Raw genomic sequence first — 16,130 nt, forward strand, 5'->3', positions numbered from 1 at the left:
GCACTGCGCGCGTGAGTGATGGGCGTGCACGTGCCACATTTCCCGCGAAACTGCAGGGCGACGCATTCTGGACTGTTCCATTCAGAGCACAGAGTGGGGGTGCGGTGAAACCAACTTTCAAATTCACGTCAAGATTGTTTTTTTTCTTATATTGTCCATTACTTGAATACTTGTATTACTAGTTTATCTAAGGTGCAAGTCCTCAATAAAAAGCAATCCAATCCGAACTCGTGAAATCTTCATTGTTGGACTCAACACCCAGTCACCCCTACGTACTGTCACATGATTCGGTCCACTCGTGTTGTTTTTTTTATACCATTCATTCATTGAGGACTTTTAAACACACACACACATACACACAAACACTGAAAAATATTATTTTCTTATAAATGATCGAAACCCGCAAAACTTCCATGGAGGTAAGAGCGAGAATGAGCGTTTTTCAGTTTACAAGGATACTTAAAATCTTAATGACAAACAACAATGATAGTTTTGAACGAGAGTTGAGTAACCGCATGCAGAACGTTTTAAAACTTTGAATAAATGCATATTTAATGAGACACATAAAGCCCGATCTTCAGCAAATGCATTATAAACTGTTACATTGAAGTATTGTTTATCTATTGAGCTGCATGAAATGGTTGGCAAAATAACTCCTTAAAATGAACTTAAAGGAATATTTTGGGTTCAGTACAAGTTAAGCTCAATCGACAGCATTTGTGGCATAATGTTAATTACCAAAAAAATTAATTTTGACTCGTTCCTCCTTTTCTTAAAAAAAGCAAAAATCGAGGTTACAGTGAGACACTTACAATGGAAGTCAATGGGGCCAATTTTTGGAGGGTTTAAAGTCAGAAATTTGAAGCTTATAATTTTATAAAAACACTTGCATTAATTCTTCTGTTAAAACTTGTGTATTATTTGAGCTGTAAAGTTGTTAAAATCAGTTTTTGTGGTTGTTTTGGGATTTTAGGGTTTACAGCATTACGTCCTTATGGCAACAAAATTGTTAAATTGGATTTAACTTCACATAAAAAGGTTATTAAGTGATTTTATCACACTAAAATCTTGTTTACATGCATATTGTTTAAGTTTTGTGTCTATACTTTTGAAACTGAGTATTGTAATGTTCACTGATTGGCCCCATTGACATCCATTGTAAGTGTCTCACTGGAACACAGATTTTTGCTTTATTTATTTTTTAAAGAAAACGGGGGATGAGTCAATTTTTTATTTTTTTTTTGGTAATTAACATTATGCCACAAATGCTATCGATAGAGCTTAACTTGTATTGAACCCAGAAAATTCCTTTAAGCTACTTTCTTTTCAATTAGTCAAAGCTGTTTTGCATATTTTTGTGTTTGTACCAAGTTAATAGTATTAAAAATACTATTAGTAGTAGTAGTTAGAATTAGAGGTCGACCAATAGTGGATTTTGCCGATACAGATAACTAATGTGGTGAAAGGGCCGATAACCGATTAATCGGCCGATAGCGTTTAAAATTGATTTATAGAACGTTTTTTTTTTTTTTACATTCTCGGCTTTTCCTGGCTATGACCAAGAGTCCAAAATGAATAAAATCCCCGTTGCAGTTTACAGTGGATATAAAAAGTCTACACACCCCTGTTAAAACAGCAGGTTTTTGTGATGTAAAAAATGAAACAAAGATAAATCATATCAGACTTTTTGCACCTTTAATGTAAAAATTACAACCTATGCAATGCCACTGAAAACCAAAGTGACACATTTAAGAGAAAATAAATAAAAAACTTAGAATAACTTCACTGCATAAGTGTGCACACCCTTTTATAATTGGTGTTCAGAATCAACCAGTCATCAAGCTCATGTGAAATAGTACACACCTCTCTTCACCTGAAGTGACTCTGATTAACTCCAAATAAATCTCAGCTGTTCTTGTAGGATTTTTCTGCATGCTACTACAAGAGCCATGGGCCACAAAGAGCTTACAAAGCATCGACGGGATCTCATTGTTGAAAGGTATCGCTCAGATGAGGGCTACACATTTTATTCCAAGGCATTAGATATACCATGAAACACAGAGAAGACAGTCATCAACAAGTGGAGAAAGTATGGCACAATAGTGACATTATCAAGAACAGGACGTCCCTCCAAAATTGATGAGAAGACAAAGAGAAAACTGGTCAGGGAGGCTGTCAAGAGGCCTACAGCAACATTAAAGGAGCTGCAGCTCTTTCTGGCAAGTACTGGTTGCTCCCTACATGTGACAACTATCTCCCGTATTCTTCATCTGTCTGGGCTATGGGGCAGGGTGGCAAGACCAAGCCTTTTCTGATGATAAAAAAAACATCCAAGCCCGGCAAAAACCTACAGGTGCATCTCAATAAATTAGAATGTCGTGGAAAAGTTCATTTATTTCAGTAATTCAACTCAAATTGTGAAACTCGTGTATTAAATAAATTCAGTGCACACAGACTGAAGTAGTTTAAGTCTTTGGTTCTTTTAATTGTGATGATTTTGGCTCACATTTAACAAAAACCCACCAATTCACTATCTCAAAAAATTAGAATATGGTGACATGCCAATCAGCTAATCAACTCAAAACACCTGCAAAGGTTTCCTGAGCCTTCAGAATGGTCTCTCAGTTTGGTTCACTAGGCTACACAATCATGGGGAAGACTGCTGATCTGACAGTTGTCCAGAAGACAATCATTGACACCCTTCACAAGGAGGGTAAGCCACAAACATTCATTGCCAAAGAAGCTGGCTGTTTACAGAGTGCTGTATCCAAGCATGTAAACAGAAAGTTGAGTGGAAGGAAAAAGTGTGGAAGAAAAAGATGCACAACCAACCGAGAGAACCACAGCCTTATGATTGTCAAGCAAAATCGATTCAAGAATTTGGGTGAACTTCACAAGGAATGGACTGAGGCTGGGGCATGTCAAGGAATTTGGCTACAGTTGTCGTATTCCTCTTGTTAAGCCACTCCTGAACCACAGACAACGTCAGAGGCGTCTTATCTGGGCTAAGGAGAAGAAGAACTGGACTGTTGCCCAGTGGTCCAAAGTCCTCTTTTCAGATGAGAGCAAGTTTTGTATTTCATTTGGAAACCAAGGTCCTAGAGTCTGGAGGAAGGGTGGAGAAGCTCATAGCCCAAGTTGCTTGAAGTCCAGTGTTAAGTTTCCACAGTCTGTGATGATTTGGGGTGCAATGTCATCTGCTGGTGTTGGTCCATTGTGTTTTTTGAAAACCAAAGTCACTGCACCCTTTTACCAAGAAATTTTGGAGCACTTCATGCTTCCTTCTGCTGACCAGCTTTTTAAAGATGCTGATTTCATTTTCCAGCAGGATTTGGCACCTGCCCACACTGCCAAAAGCACCAAAAGTTGGTTAAATGACCATGGTGTTGGTGTGCTTGACTAGCCAGCAAACTCACCAGACCTGAATCCCATAGAGAATCTATGGGGTATTGTCAAGAGGAAAATGAGAAACAAGAGACCAAAAAATGCAGATGAGCTGAAGGCCACTGTCAAAGAAACCTGGGCTTCCATACCACCTCAGCAGTGCCACAAACCGATCACCTCCATGCCACGCCGAATTGAGGCAGTAATTAAAGCAAAAGGAGCCCCTACCAAGTATTGAGTACATATACAGTAAATGAACATACTTTCCAGAAGGCCAACAATTCACTAAAAATGTTTTTTTTATTGGTCTTATGATGTATTCTAATTTTTTGAGATAGTGAATTGGTGGGTTTTTGTTAAATGTGAGCCAAAATCATCACAATTAAAAGAACCAAAGACTTAAACTACTTCAGTCTGTGTGCATTGAACTTATTTAATACACGAGTTTCACAATTTGAGTTGAATTACTGAAATAAATGAACTTTTCCACGACATTCTAATTTATTGAGATGCACCTGTAGATCCAGTCTCCCAAAACCATGTGGAAAAATGTGTTATGGTCTGATGAGACCAAGATTGAACTTTTTGCCCAAAACTGTAAAAGGTATGTTTGGTGCAAAAATAACACAGCACATCAGCAAAAGAACACCATACCCACGGTGAAGCGTGGTGGTGGCAGCATCATGCTTTAGGGCTGCTTCAGCTGGAACTGGGGCTTTAGTGAAGGTGGAGGGAATCGCATATAGCTCCAAGTACCAGTCAGTTTTGGCACAGAACCTTCTGGCGTCTGCTAGAAAGCTAAAAAAGAAGAGATCTCTCACCTTTCAGCATGACAGTGATTCAAAGCACACATCCAAATCAACAAAAGAATGGCTTCAGCAAAAAAAGATGAATGTTTTGGAATGGGCCAGCCAGAGCCCAGACCTGAATCCTATAGAAAATCTGTGGGGGGACCTGAAGAGGGCCGTACACAGGAGATGCCCTCGCAATTTGACAGATCTGGAACGTTTTTGCAAAGAAGAGTGGGAAAATATTCCCAAGTCAAGATGTGCCAAGCTAATAGACTCTTATCCAAACAGACTGAGTATTAGTTCAGGGATGTGCACACTTATGCAGTTAAGTTATTCTAAGTTTATTTATTTTTTTTTCTCTGAAATGTCACTTTGCTTTTCAGTGGCATTGCAAAGGTTGTAATTTTTACATTAAAGGTGCAAAAAGTCTGAAATGATTTATCTTTGTTTAATTTTTTACATCACAAAAATCTGCTGTTTTAACAGGAGTGTGTGGACTTTTTATATCCACTGCACTGTGCAACCAAAATAATAATAATAACCAGAAAAAAAATTAGATTTGAGCATAACGCAACATTACGAACAAGCCCGAAATACACTTGAATCAGGACTCTTATTTTGAAGCGACGGAGACTTGGCTCTGTTACAATACTCTATATTTAACTATTCACCAAATTAAGCTTTTTATAGCCTATATATTCATCAGGTTAAGGACATTGTAAATATATACTGTGTTTATATTTAAACAGTTTATTCATAAGATATGAAGTTGTCGACACGCTGTATGTGCTGACAGGGCAAGTTTCCAAATAGTCAATTTTTTTCTCTTCATGCCCTCGCTTTAATTTAGAACACTGATTAACTAATCAAAATAACCAAATTTGCACTGAAGTGAGGATAAAAAAAAATATGGATAAATATTGTCAGTCAGTGATCGTTTTTATTTCTCCTCTAAAGATCGCTGTTATACTGTATAACCAAGTTGCCTGAACTGTAGACTCTGTAGAAACAAACATCGGCAACTATCGGCATTTATTTTTGCAGATAACCGATAGTCCAAAATGCAACTATCGGCACCGATATATCGGTCAACCTCTAGTTAGAATGACAATATATTAATAAGATTACAAATGATCAGTACTAATTATTTTTTAGGCAAAGCAGCTGGTCATGACAGATCTGTTTGAGGACAGCAGAGACGGTATCCAGCCCAAGGGATCCTGGAAAACAGTTAGTATCATCCACACGGTCAGAAATCAACTTGTCCTACGGTGCAAAATCACTTTGAAACTTTATTTGAAATGTTCTAATTATACTGGACTCGAAACAAAATCCTGGCAGGTCTCCTTCATGCAGTAGCAGTGAAACAGCGCTATCAATAATTTAGTTGGTTTTCGCACAATCCAGGAATAATAATGTGTTGTGTTGCGCTCTCTCTCGCAGGGTCTTTGCTTCAGGTCCGGAGACATCACAGATGAGTTGGCTCAAATCTTTAGGGACACGGACAGTGAGGGGGAATTTGAGGGTTTCTCCGAGGACGACTCTGAAAGGAGCAAATCTGTGGTAATCCATATTCTAAAAAAAAAACCAAAACAATATCATCTCTAATATAATGAAATGCAATTTAATATTCTCAACTCTTTTATTTCTCATGCTGGCAGACTTCGGGGTCTGACGAAGACCGTGACGACATCGGATTTTATTCCGACGGTGAGGAGCCAGCGTCAAAAAAGCAGCGCAGTTCTGGCCTGTGTGTCGCATTAAAGTTTCCTACCAAAACAAGCCCCGCCCCTAAATGGAAAGTGGCCAAACAAGGCATCAAAGAGACCACGCCCACAGCCCCGCCCATCAGCAGCAAGTCTGCAGGGAGAAACAGGAAGTGTGAGCCAGGACAAACAAAAGGGCTTGTTTTACGTGACAGTAAACGCACTAAGAGCCAGTCCAATGATACTAGAACCAATGTTGAGAGTCTACTGACAGATGAAGAAATGCAAATATTGAGCAAAAGAGCCAAAAACATTGAAGAAAATAAAGCAATGGTATTTTTTTTAAGACACTTTATTGTTCTGATGGAATATTCCGGGTTCAGTACAAGTTAAGCTCAATCGACAGCATTTGTGACTATGTTGGTAACCACAAAAATTAATTTCGAGCCGTCCCTCCTTTTCTTTAAAAAAGCAAAAATCTGGGTAACAGTGAGACACTAACAATGGAAGTCAATGGGGCCAATCCGTTAACATTAAAATACTCACTGTTTCAAAAGTATAGACACAAGACAAAAACAATGTGCGTGTTAACGTGATTTAAGTGATAAAATCTGTGTGAAGTTATTTATAATTTTACAACTTTGTTGCCATGGCAACATAACACCATAAACCCATAAAAATTACGATTTAAACAACTTTACGGCTCAAATGATGTATATCATATTTTTACAGAAGAATTAATGTAAGTGCTTTTATAAAATTATAAGCATCACATTTCTGCCTTTAAACTCTCCGAAAATTGGCCCCATTCACTTCCATTTTAAGTGCCTCAATGTAACACCGATTTTTGCTTTTTTAATTTTTTTTTAAGAAAAGGACGGACGAGACAGAATTCATTTTTTTTTTTTTTTTTGTGGTAATCAACGTTACGCCACAAATGCTGTTGATTGAGCTTAAGTTGTACTGAACCCGGAATATTCCTTTATAAAATAAAATTGAATTGTTTTAATTCATTCTTGGGAATATGCAAATTTAGCTTTTGATTAACTTTTATAAATCTTGTGATTTTTGCAGCTTGCAAAACTATTTGCAGATTTGAGTGCTTTACCTGAACTTCCTTCTAAAACAACACCTACAGTAAGAAGCCCCAATCACTTGCACCAAACATTTCATAGAGCTCAAATCACACACAGAATACACCAAAAACTTTAAAACTATTCCTGTAAATTCTTCCTTGTGTGTTCATTGAGCTTTTCAATATGTTTTTTGTGTGTGTGCCTTAAATAGAAGAAAAAGAAGCCGCCCGCTCCAAAACGTCGTTTATCGGATGTTCAAAATGAGAGACGGAACCCAAGCCGCAAGGCGAGACCTCCAGAACATTTCGGGTTAGAAGTGGAGGAGAAATCAGCCCCTCAAAAAAGAGAGAGCAACAAAATCGACATCCAGCGCTTGATGGAGGTGAAAAACAAACACCGCGCAATATAGCTAAAAAATATCTATAAATATTTGTTGTTTTTCATTATATTTTTGTTCTGGAATGGCTTAAAAGGGTGAGATATATATATATATATATATATATATATACACACACACACACACACACACACACACACACAGTGCATCTGGAAAGTATTCACAGCGCTTCACTTTTTCCACATTTTGTTATGTTTCAGCCTTATTCCAAAATGGATTAAATTCATTATTTTCCTCAATTCTACAAACAATACCCCATAATGACAATGTGAAAGAAGTTTGTTTGAAATCTTTGCACATTTATTAAAAAGAAAAATCACATGTACATAAGTATTCACAGCCTTTGCTCAATACTTTGTTGAAGCACCTTTGGCACAAATTACAGCCTCAAGTCTTTTTGAGTATGATGCTACAAGCTTGGCACACCTATTTTTGGGCAGTTTCTCCCATTCTTCTTTGCAGGACCTCTCAAGCTCCATTAGGTTGGATGGGGAGCATCGGTGCACAGCCATTTTCAGATCTCTCCAGAGATGTTCAATCGGGTTCAAGTCTGGGCTCTGGCTGGGCCACTCAAGGACATTCACAGAGTTGTCCCGGAGCCACTCCTTTGTTATCTTGGCTGTGTGCTTAGGGTCGTTGTCCTGTTGGAAGATGAACCTTCACCCCAGTCTGAGGTCCAGAGTGCTCTGGAGCAGGTTTTCATCAAGGATGTCTCTGTACATTGCTGCATTCATCTTTCCCTTGATCCTGACTAGTCTCCCAGTTCCTGCCGCTGAAAAACATCCCCACAGCATGATGCTGCCACCACCATGCTTCACTGTAGGGATGGTATTGGCCAGGTGATGAGCGGTGCTTGGTTTCCTCCAGACATGATGCTTGCCATTCAGGCCAAAGAGTTCAATCTTTGTTTCTCATGGTCTGAGAGTCCTTCAGGTGCCTTTTGGCAAACTCCAGGCAGGCTGTCATGTGCCTTTAACTGAGGAGTGGCTTCCGTCTGGCCACTCTACTATTCAGGCCTGATTGGTGGAGTGCTGCAGAGATGGTTGTTCTTCTGGAAGGTTCTCCTCTCTCCACAGAGAAACGCTGGAGCTCTGTCAGAGTGACCATCGGGTTCTTGGTCACCTCCCTGACTAAGGCCCTTCTCCCCCGATCGCTCAGCTTGGCCGGGCGGCCAGCTCTAAGAAGAGTCCTGGTGGTTCCAAACTTCTTCCATTAACGGATGATGGAGGCCACTGTGCTCATTGGGACCTTCAATGCTGCAGAAATTTTTCTGTACCCTCCCCCAGATCTGTGCCTCGATACAATCCTGTCTCGGAGGTCTACAGACAATTCCTTGGACTTCATGGCTTGGTTTGTGCTCTGACATGCGCTGTTAACTGTGGGACCTTATATAGACAGGTGTGTGCCTTTCCAAATCATGTCTAATCAACTGAATTTACCACAGGTGGACTCCAATCAAGTTGTAGAAACATCTCAAGGATGATCAGTGGAAACAGGATGCACCTGAGCTCAATTTTGAGTGTCATGCAAAGGCTGTGAATACTTATGTACATGTGTTTTTTTTTTTATACATTTGCAAAGATTTCAAATTTTTCACGTTATCATTATGGGGTATTGTTTGTAGAATTTTGAGGAAAATAATGAATTTAATCCATTTTGGAATAAGGCTGTAACATAACAAAATGTGGAAAAAGTGAAGCACTGTGAATACTTTCCAGATGCACTGTATATATGGCTGGATCAAAAGTAACAGTCAGTATCTGGTGTGGCCACCAGCTGCATTAAGTACTGCAGTGCATCTCCTCCTCATGGACTGCACCAGATTTGCCAGTTCTTACTGTGAGATGTTACCCCACTCTTCCACCAAGGCACTTGCAAGTTCCTGGACATTTCTGGGGGGAATGGCCCTAGCCCTCACCCTCCGATCCAACAGGTCCCAGATGTGCTCAATGGGATTGAGATCCGGGCTCTTCGCTGGCCATAGCAGAACACTGGCATTCCTGTCTTGCAGGAAATCACACACAGAGCGAGCAGTATGGTTGGTGGCATTGTCATGCTGGAGGGTCATGTAAGGATGAGCCTGCAGGAAGGGTACCACATGAGGGAGGAGGATGTCTTCCCTGTAGCACACACAGCGTTGAGCTTGTTGTCATTGCAGGCAAGCTCAGTCCGATGATGCTGTGACACACTGACCCAGACCATGATGGACCCTCCACCTCCAAATCGATCCCGCTCCAGAGTACAGACCTTGGTGTAACGCTCAGTCCTTCGATAAACGTGAGTCCGACCATCACCCCTGATGAGACAAAACCACGACTTGTCAGTGAAAAGCACTTTTTGCCAGTCCTGTCTGGTCCAGTGAAGGTGGGTTTGTCCCCGTAGGTGACGTTGTTGCCGGTGATGTCTGGTAAGGACCTGCCTTACAACAGGACTACAAGCCCTCAGTCCAGCCTCTCTCAGTCTATTGCAGACAGTCTGAGCACTGATGGAGGGATTGTGCGTTCCTAGTGTAACTTGGGCAGTTGTTGTTGCCATCCTGTACCTGTCCCGCAGGTGTGATATTCGGATGTACCGATCCTGTGCAGGTGTTGTTACACGTGGTCTGCCACTGCGAGGACGATCAGATGTCCTTCCTGTCTCCCTGTAGCGCTGTCTTAGGTGTCTCACAGTATGGACATTGCAATTTATTGCCCTGGCCACATCTGCAGTCCTCATGCCTCCATGCAGCATGCCTAAGGCACGTTCACGCAGATGAGCAGGGACCCTGGGCATCTTTCTTTTGGTGTTTTTCACAGTCAGTAGAAAGGTCTCTTTACTGTCATAAGTTTTTATAACTGTGACCTTAATTGCCTACCATCTGTAAGCTGTTAGTGTCTTAACGAACGTTCCACAGGTGCATGTTCATTAATTGTTTATGGCTCATTGAACAAGCATGGGAAACATTGTTTAAAGTTATTTGGATTTTTACAAAATGATATTTAAAATACAGTGTCCTGAAAAAGGGATGTTTCTTTTTTTGCTGAGTTTATATTTATATATGGGTCATTGACAAATAAGGTTGTACCAGGTGATAAAAATTAGAAACAAAATAATAAATAAAAAATAATATATATATATATCTAGTTTAAAACACGTCAATTCGTAGACTGTAATCGTTGAGTTTGTGTTTTTACAAATTTTTTAGAAACATTTACAGCATTTAACAAAAACCACAGTATCAAGTAAAAGGTATTAAAATAGTTTCCTTGCACACTGAATACATGAGTGTACCCAACCTAATCATACATTTCAAAAAAGTTTTCAAACACATGTTTTAAGGTGGAAAATATTTAAGTCAAGAATATCAAGAAGCTTTCTCATGGTTACACCAAATGACCTGAACATAATGTGCCATTTCATTAAAAAAAATTATTTCTTGCGTGTCTAAAAAGGTCTTCTCTGTTTTATGATTTATGTCACATGACAATATTTCTACCTACATGTTGGTTGCACCACATGACTTTGATTTAGTGGACAAAAGTTTTTCAAGTATTAATCATATTTAAAAATAAAATGGTGTCACTGCCTTCTCCCCAAATTGGCATGCCCAACTCCCAATGCGCTCTAAGTCCACATGGTGGCGTAGTGACTCGCCTCAATTCGGGTGGCGGAGGACAAATCTCAGTTGCTTCCTTGTCTGAGACCATCAATCCGCGCATCTTATCACGTGGCATGTTGAGCGTGTTACCATGGAGACGTAGTGCATGTGGAGGCTTCACGCTATTTTCCATGGCATCCATGCACAACTCACCACGCACCCCACCGAGAGCGAGAATCGCACATTATAGTGACCACGAGGAGGTTACCCCATGTGACTCTACCCTCCCTAGCAACCGGGCCAATTGGTTGCTTAGGAGACCTGGCTGGAGTCACTCAGCACGCCCTGGGATTCGAACTTGCAACTCCAGGTGTGGCAGCCAGCATATTTACTCGCTGAGCTACCCAGGCCCCCAATGACCCAGAATTTTTAAACTTTACATCTATATCAGTTGAGTGACCCATTCAAAGTCATAGTGTGAATATATAACCTAATATTTCTAAAAAGCAGGATTTTTTAAAAATACAGCCATGTCATAATTATTCAACCCCTATTGCATGTAGCTGTTTCTTAAATATGTAAGGCTACGCAAGTAATTGTTTTAAAACTAAATTAAGCCATCAGTCTACAATGGCACTTATTTAAGTTTAGTGTCGTAAGTAAAAATGTATTTCTATGCAAAAAATGCAGTTAAAACTAAGCAGTCACAAAAGCTAATAGAGGAGATTATTTCATTACACAAGAAAGGTCATGGCTAAAAGTACATTTCCAAGGCACTTCAGTTTCCAATAGACAAAGTTGGCAGCACCATTCATACATTTTTTAAATATGGTACAACAGCAACCTTCTTGGGGTATGGAAGAAAGCAAAACTTCACCAAGGGAAATGTTGACTTGAATATTCAAGAAGTAATTAGGAAAGACCTGTGGAGTCCTGGAAGAAGGTTTCATAGACGTATGACACTAAACTGAAAATGAGTTTTACACCCATGGGTCAGCAGTACATCTGGAGTAAGATGACGAGGTGATGACAAGAATGACACCATCCCCACAGTCAAGCATGGAGGTGGGTCAGTCCTGTTATGGGGGGGTGTTGCAGCTGCAGGAAATGGCTATCCTGACTGTGACTGACACCATGAATTCTTTCAGGTATCGGGCCATTTTGGCAAAAATATGATGCCTTCAGTGTGTAATTTGAAGCTCGGTGATCACTGGACTTTCTAGCAAGACAATAACACCAAGGATACATCCAAGTTGTCCAAAATCTGGTTCAGGGATGGGTCGTGGAATGTCCTTAAATGGCCCTTTCAGTCCATCATTAAAATCCCATTGCAAACCTTTGTTGGGATTTCAAGGAAGCAGTGGCAGCACAGAAACCAAAGAATGTCAATGAGCTGGAAGGTTTTGCTCATGAGAAATGTGAGGTGTCTGAAGCCTGAAAACACTTACCTGAAACATTTATTTGATGTTATTAAGGGTAAAGGATGCTCCACAAATGATTAACTTTGGGGGTTGAATATTTTTGATATGACATTTGCAGAGAGAATTAGTTATTTTTTTATTTTAAAATTTGGGTAAACAAATTTGTTCTCAATCACTCAAATGTGTATTAAAAACTTACTTTGACTGTTTACTGAGGTTTTAGTTGATGTGTTTTAATTCACATCACCAGAATGTACTGCTGGTCAGGGGGGTTGAATAATTTTGATTGCAACTGTGTTTGTGTGTGTGTGTGTGTGTGTGTGTGTGTGTGTGTGTGTATATACAGTACTGTGCAAAAGTTTTAGGCACATAAGATGCTTCACAAAAGCATTTGTTTTTAGATGGTTATTTATATTTTCAGTTTAGTGTGTCAATAGGAAATACACATTTTAGACTCCCATGCATTTCTTTTGCGAATAGAATAGAAGAACAGGGAGCCCTGCAACAGATGGCATGTTCCCCACAGAGACCCCCACTGAATATTGAGTCAGTTTGAGATTACATGAAGAGACAAAAGTAATATATATATATATATATATATATATATATATATATATATATATATATATATAATATATTGCCCAGCCCTACTAAGTACCAAAACTCCAAGAGCCGAGGCTCTTTGCGCTTAGATTTTTTTTATTCATAATTATTTATTAATTCGTTTGATTTCGATCACTCTAGGTCCAGGAGGGTCTCAGAGACGTCAGACCAATACAGAGGAAACGGCGTTCTCGTCAGTCCATTCGTATGCCCGAGGACATTACTGAAGAAGAACTGGAGAACGTGGCAGATCGTGCAAAAGATAAAATCCTTGATAAAGACCATGTAAATTGGAGAGATTCTGAATTATTTTCTTTATTTTGACGTATTGTATTTTTTCCATCGTTGCTTTGCACGCTTTTTGATGTTTTATTTTAATATCCCTCAGGGCAGCACTTGTCATCAGTGTCGTCAAAAAACCCTCGACACGAAGACTGAATGCAGGGGCCTGTACTGCCAGGGGGTCAAAGGTCAGTTCTGCGGCCCCTGTTTGCGCAACCGCTACGGAGAAGATGTCCGCACGGCACTTCTCGATCCTGTGAGTCCAAATATCTAAATTGAATCATTTAATTAGTGGCGTTTGTCATGAACTGTGCTGATAACGATGTTTGTGTTTTGCAGTCGTGGGAATGCCCCATCTGTCGAGGCGTCTGTAACTGCAGTCTGTGCAGGAAGCGTGACGGACGCTGTGCTACGGGCGCTCTCACAAGATTAGCCAAATATTACGGCCACGACAATGTAAAGGAGTATTTAGAGAGGTAATACAGCACTTCAGTTCTCCCTGTCATCATTTACTCACCTTCATGTCGTTCCAAAACCAAAAGAGAGTAAATGATGACAGAAGTTTCAATTTTGAGTGAAATATTCCATAGTGTTTCAAGTCTTTTTGTATCAGACACTCATTTTGATAATTGAGTACCTATTGAGTTTTAATGTCTCAATGTTTTTGTTTTCAGTCTACAGAAGAACGTTGAGTAAAAGTGGATCGTCTGGCCTCCTTGTGATCAGAATTGATACTGCACCACTTCTGATGTTTTACTATCGACTCTTTTAAAGTTTAGCATGACAGCACCGACAGTTTAACAGTGTTCGGCACAGATATGCAAATCAGTCGTTTTTTACACTTCTCGATTTTATACTGATTTTAACTTTTTTAAAATGATGTTTTTTACTTATTAAATGAATGATATCTTTTCAGATCATACAAATGCCATGAAAGCAGGTAAAAGATGTTTGTATTAAGATCGCATACTGTTCTCTCATTTGCACCGTTTGTGTTTTTGTCTCAGTAAACTGTTGTTTTGGAAACTAGAGTTTTAATAAAGGTCCTTTTATTTCAGATTTCTTTGTCATGGGAAATCAGATCAAATTTGATGTTTTATGTAAACTGATCTTTCTGTCAATGTTATCGTGACAACTCTCCAACTTTCCAATTACATTTCCAAAATGCTTATGGAAATAATGTAAGGGCTTCTTTTAACTGAAAGAAGTTGGAACAACAAGTATTGCACCGTTATATCAATTTACAGAGGGCAATCCAAAGCAAGACTAGATGTTAAATGATGAGTTGAAATGGCTAGTAAAGCCACGTTGATTTTACTTTAAACTTAAAGGCAGCAAGTTACCATGGAGACCCTTAGAGGACAGGGAGGCATTCCCTCGCAATAAGTTTACCACGGTTTTACTATAAGAACCATATTTTAACTGTGATATTCGTAGTACAACCATAGTGATAATACAGGGAATCTATGGGAATAAAAATCTTAATTTTGTGGTTATGGTTTTACTACAAATATCATTGTATTTACATGCCTACCACAGACAAACCATAGTAAATGGTTTCTGCCAGAAAATAAACAAAACATGGTTAGTCTACAACAGTCACAGTTACTACAAAATTACTATAGTAAAACCATGGTTTCTGCCAAAAACTATGGTTAATACCGTCTACAATATTACTATAGTAAAACATTAGGTAATTTATGGTATTTCTATAGTAAAACCATAATAACCACAAAATTATAATTTTTATTACCATAGTTTTCGTTTAGAGTGGGACACTCCAAAAGGTGGATTTTCTTTTTTTGAAGCTGTTCTGTTGTGGGTTTACTTTGATGTTTAGGGTCATTGTCCCGCTGGATCACACAACTTCTACTGAGCTTCAGCTGGTGCGCAGTCACCCTGATATTATCCTGTAGGATATCTTCATAAACTTGGGAATTAATTTTTCCCTCAGTGATGGCAAGCGGTCCAGCACCTGAAGCAGCACCAAATCATGATGCTCCCTCCACCATACTTCAACGTTGGGATGATGTTTTCATGTTGGTATGCGGCGCCCTTTTTATGCCATACATAGTACTGCATGTTCTTCCCAAACAATTCAACCTTAGTTTCATCAGTCCACAAAACATTATCCCAGTAACGTTGTTAGTGTCAAGGTGATCTTTGGCAAACTTCAGGTGCTCAGCAATGTTTTTGTAGGAAAGCAGCAGCTTCCTTCATGGTGTCCTGCCATGGACAACAAGCATGAAGATGTTAACCAGTTCCAATGATTCCTTCAAGTCTTTAGCTGTTCCTCTATGGTCCTTTTTTTTTATCTCATTGAGCATTCTGCGGTGTGCCCTTTGACTCATCTTGACTGGACGGCCACTTCTAGAGAGAGTACCCACAGTACTAAATCATCTCCATTTATAGACAATTTATCTAACTGTGGACAGATGAATATCTAAGCTCTTCGAGGTAACTTTGTAACCCTTTCCAGCTTTATGCACAGTTCTTGATAGTAGGTATTCTGAGATCTCTTTTTTGCGAGGTATTGTCCACGTCAGCAGATGCTTCTTGTGAAAAGCAAACTCAAAATGTTTGAGTGCTTTTTATAAGTCAAAGTAGCTCTAACCCACACCTACAATCTCGTCTCATTAATCGGATGACAGGTTTGCCAACACCTGACTCTACTTAGCTTTTATTGACTTCACAGGCCTAGGGGTTCACATACTTTTTCCAACCTACACTGTAAATGATTGAAAGATGTGTTCATTATTGTAACTTCGATGAAGATCAAACCAGATTGCTTAGACAAATTTATACATAAATGCAGGTAATTCCAAAGGGTTCACATACATTTTCTTGCCACTGTAGATATTAAGCCAGGTCTTTTTTGCAAACCTACCTCTGT

The 16,130-nt window shown here is 39.4% G+C and overlaps 1 protein-coding gene across 4 annotated transcripts; it reads left to right on the forward strand.

Annotated features, from left to right (window-relative positions):
* Positions 1 to 324: 324 nt before the first annotated feature.
* Positions 325 to 14,309, forward strand: LOC127425017 (cell division cycle-associated 7-like protein). 4 transcript variants are annotated; one of them, XM_051670595.1, is made up of 11 exons: positions 327 to 419; positions 1,922 to 2,008; positions 5,329 to 5,405; positions 5,619 to 5,738; positions 5,837 to 6,214; positions 6,956 to 7,018; positions 7,169 to 7,339; positions 13,097 to 13,240; positions 13,344 to 13,493; positions 13,577 to 13,713; positions 13,912 to 14,308. In XM_051670595.1, exons 2-11 carry the CDS (start codon positions 1,933 to 1,935, stop codon positions 13,931 to 13,933), a joined length of 1,338 nt encoding a protein of 445 aa, XP_051526555.1. In that variant the 5' UTR covers positions 327 to 419; positions 1,922 to 1,932; the 3' UTR covers positions 13,934 to 14,308. The 4 variants fall into 4 exon arrangements, with proteins under 4 accessions (XP_051526556.1, XP_051526557.1, XP_051526555.1 ...); XM_051670599.1 differs by having other exon boundaries at positions 341 to 419; positions 5,329 to 5,423; positions 13,912 to 14,309; XM_051670596.1 differs by lacking the exon at positions 1,922 to 2,008 and having other exon boundaries at positions 325 to 419; positions 5,331 to 5,423.
* The last annotated feature ends 1,821 nt before the right edge of the window (positions 14,310 to 16,130 follow it).

Source organism: Myxocyprinus asiaticus, chromosome 34 (assembly GCF_019703515.2).
Source record: "Myxocyprinus asiaticus isolate MX2 ecotype Aquarium Trade chromosome 34, UBuf_Myxa_2, whole genome shotgun sequence".
NCBI lineage: Eukaryota > Metazoa > Chordata > Actinopteri > Cypriniformes > Catostomidae > Myxocyprinus > Myxocyprinus asiaticus.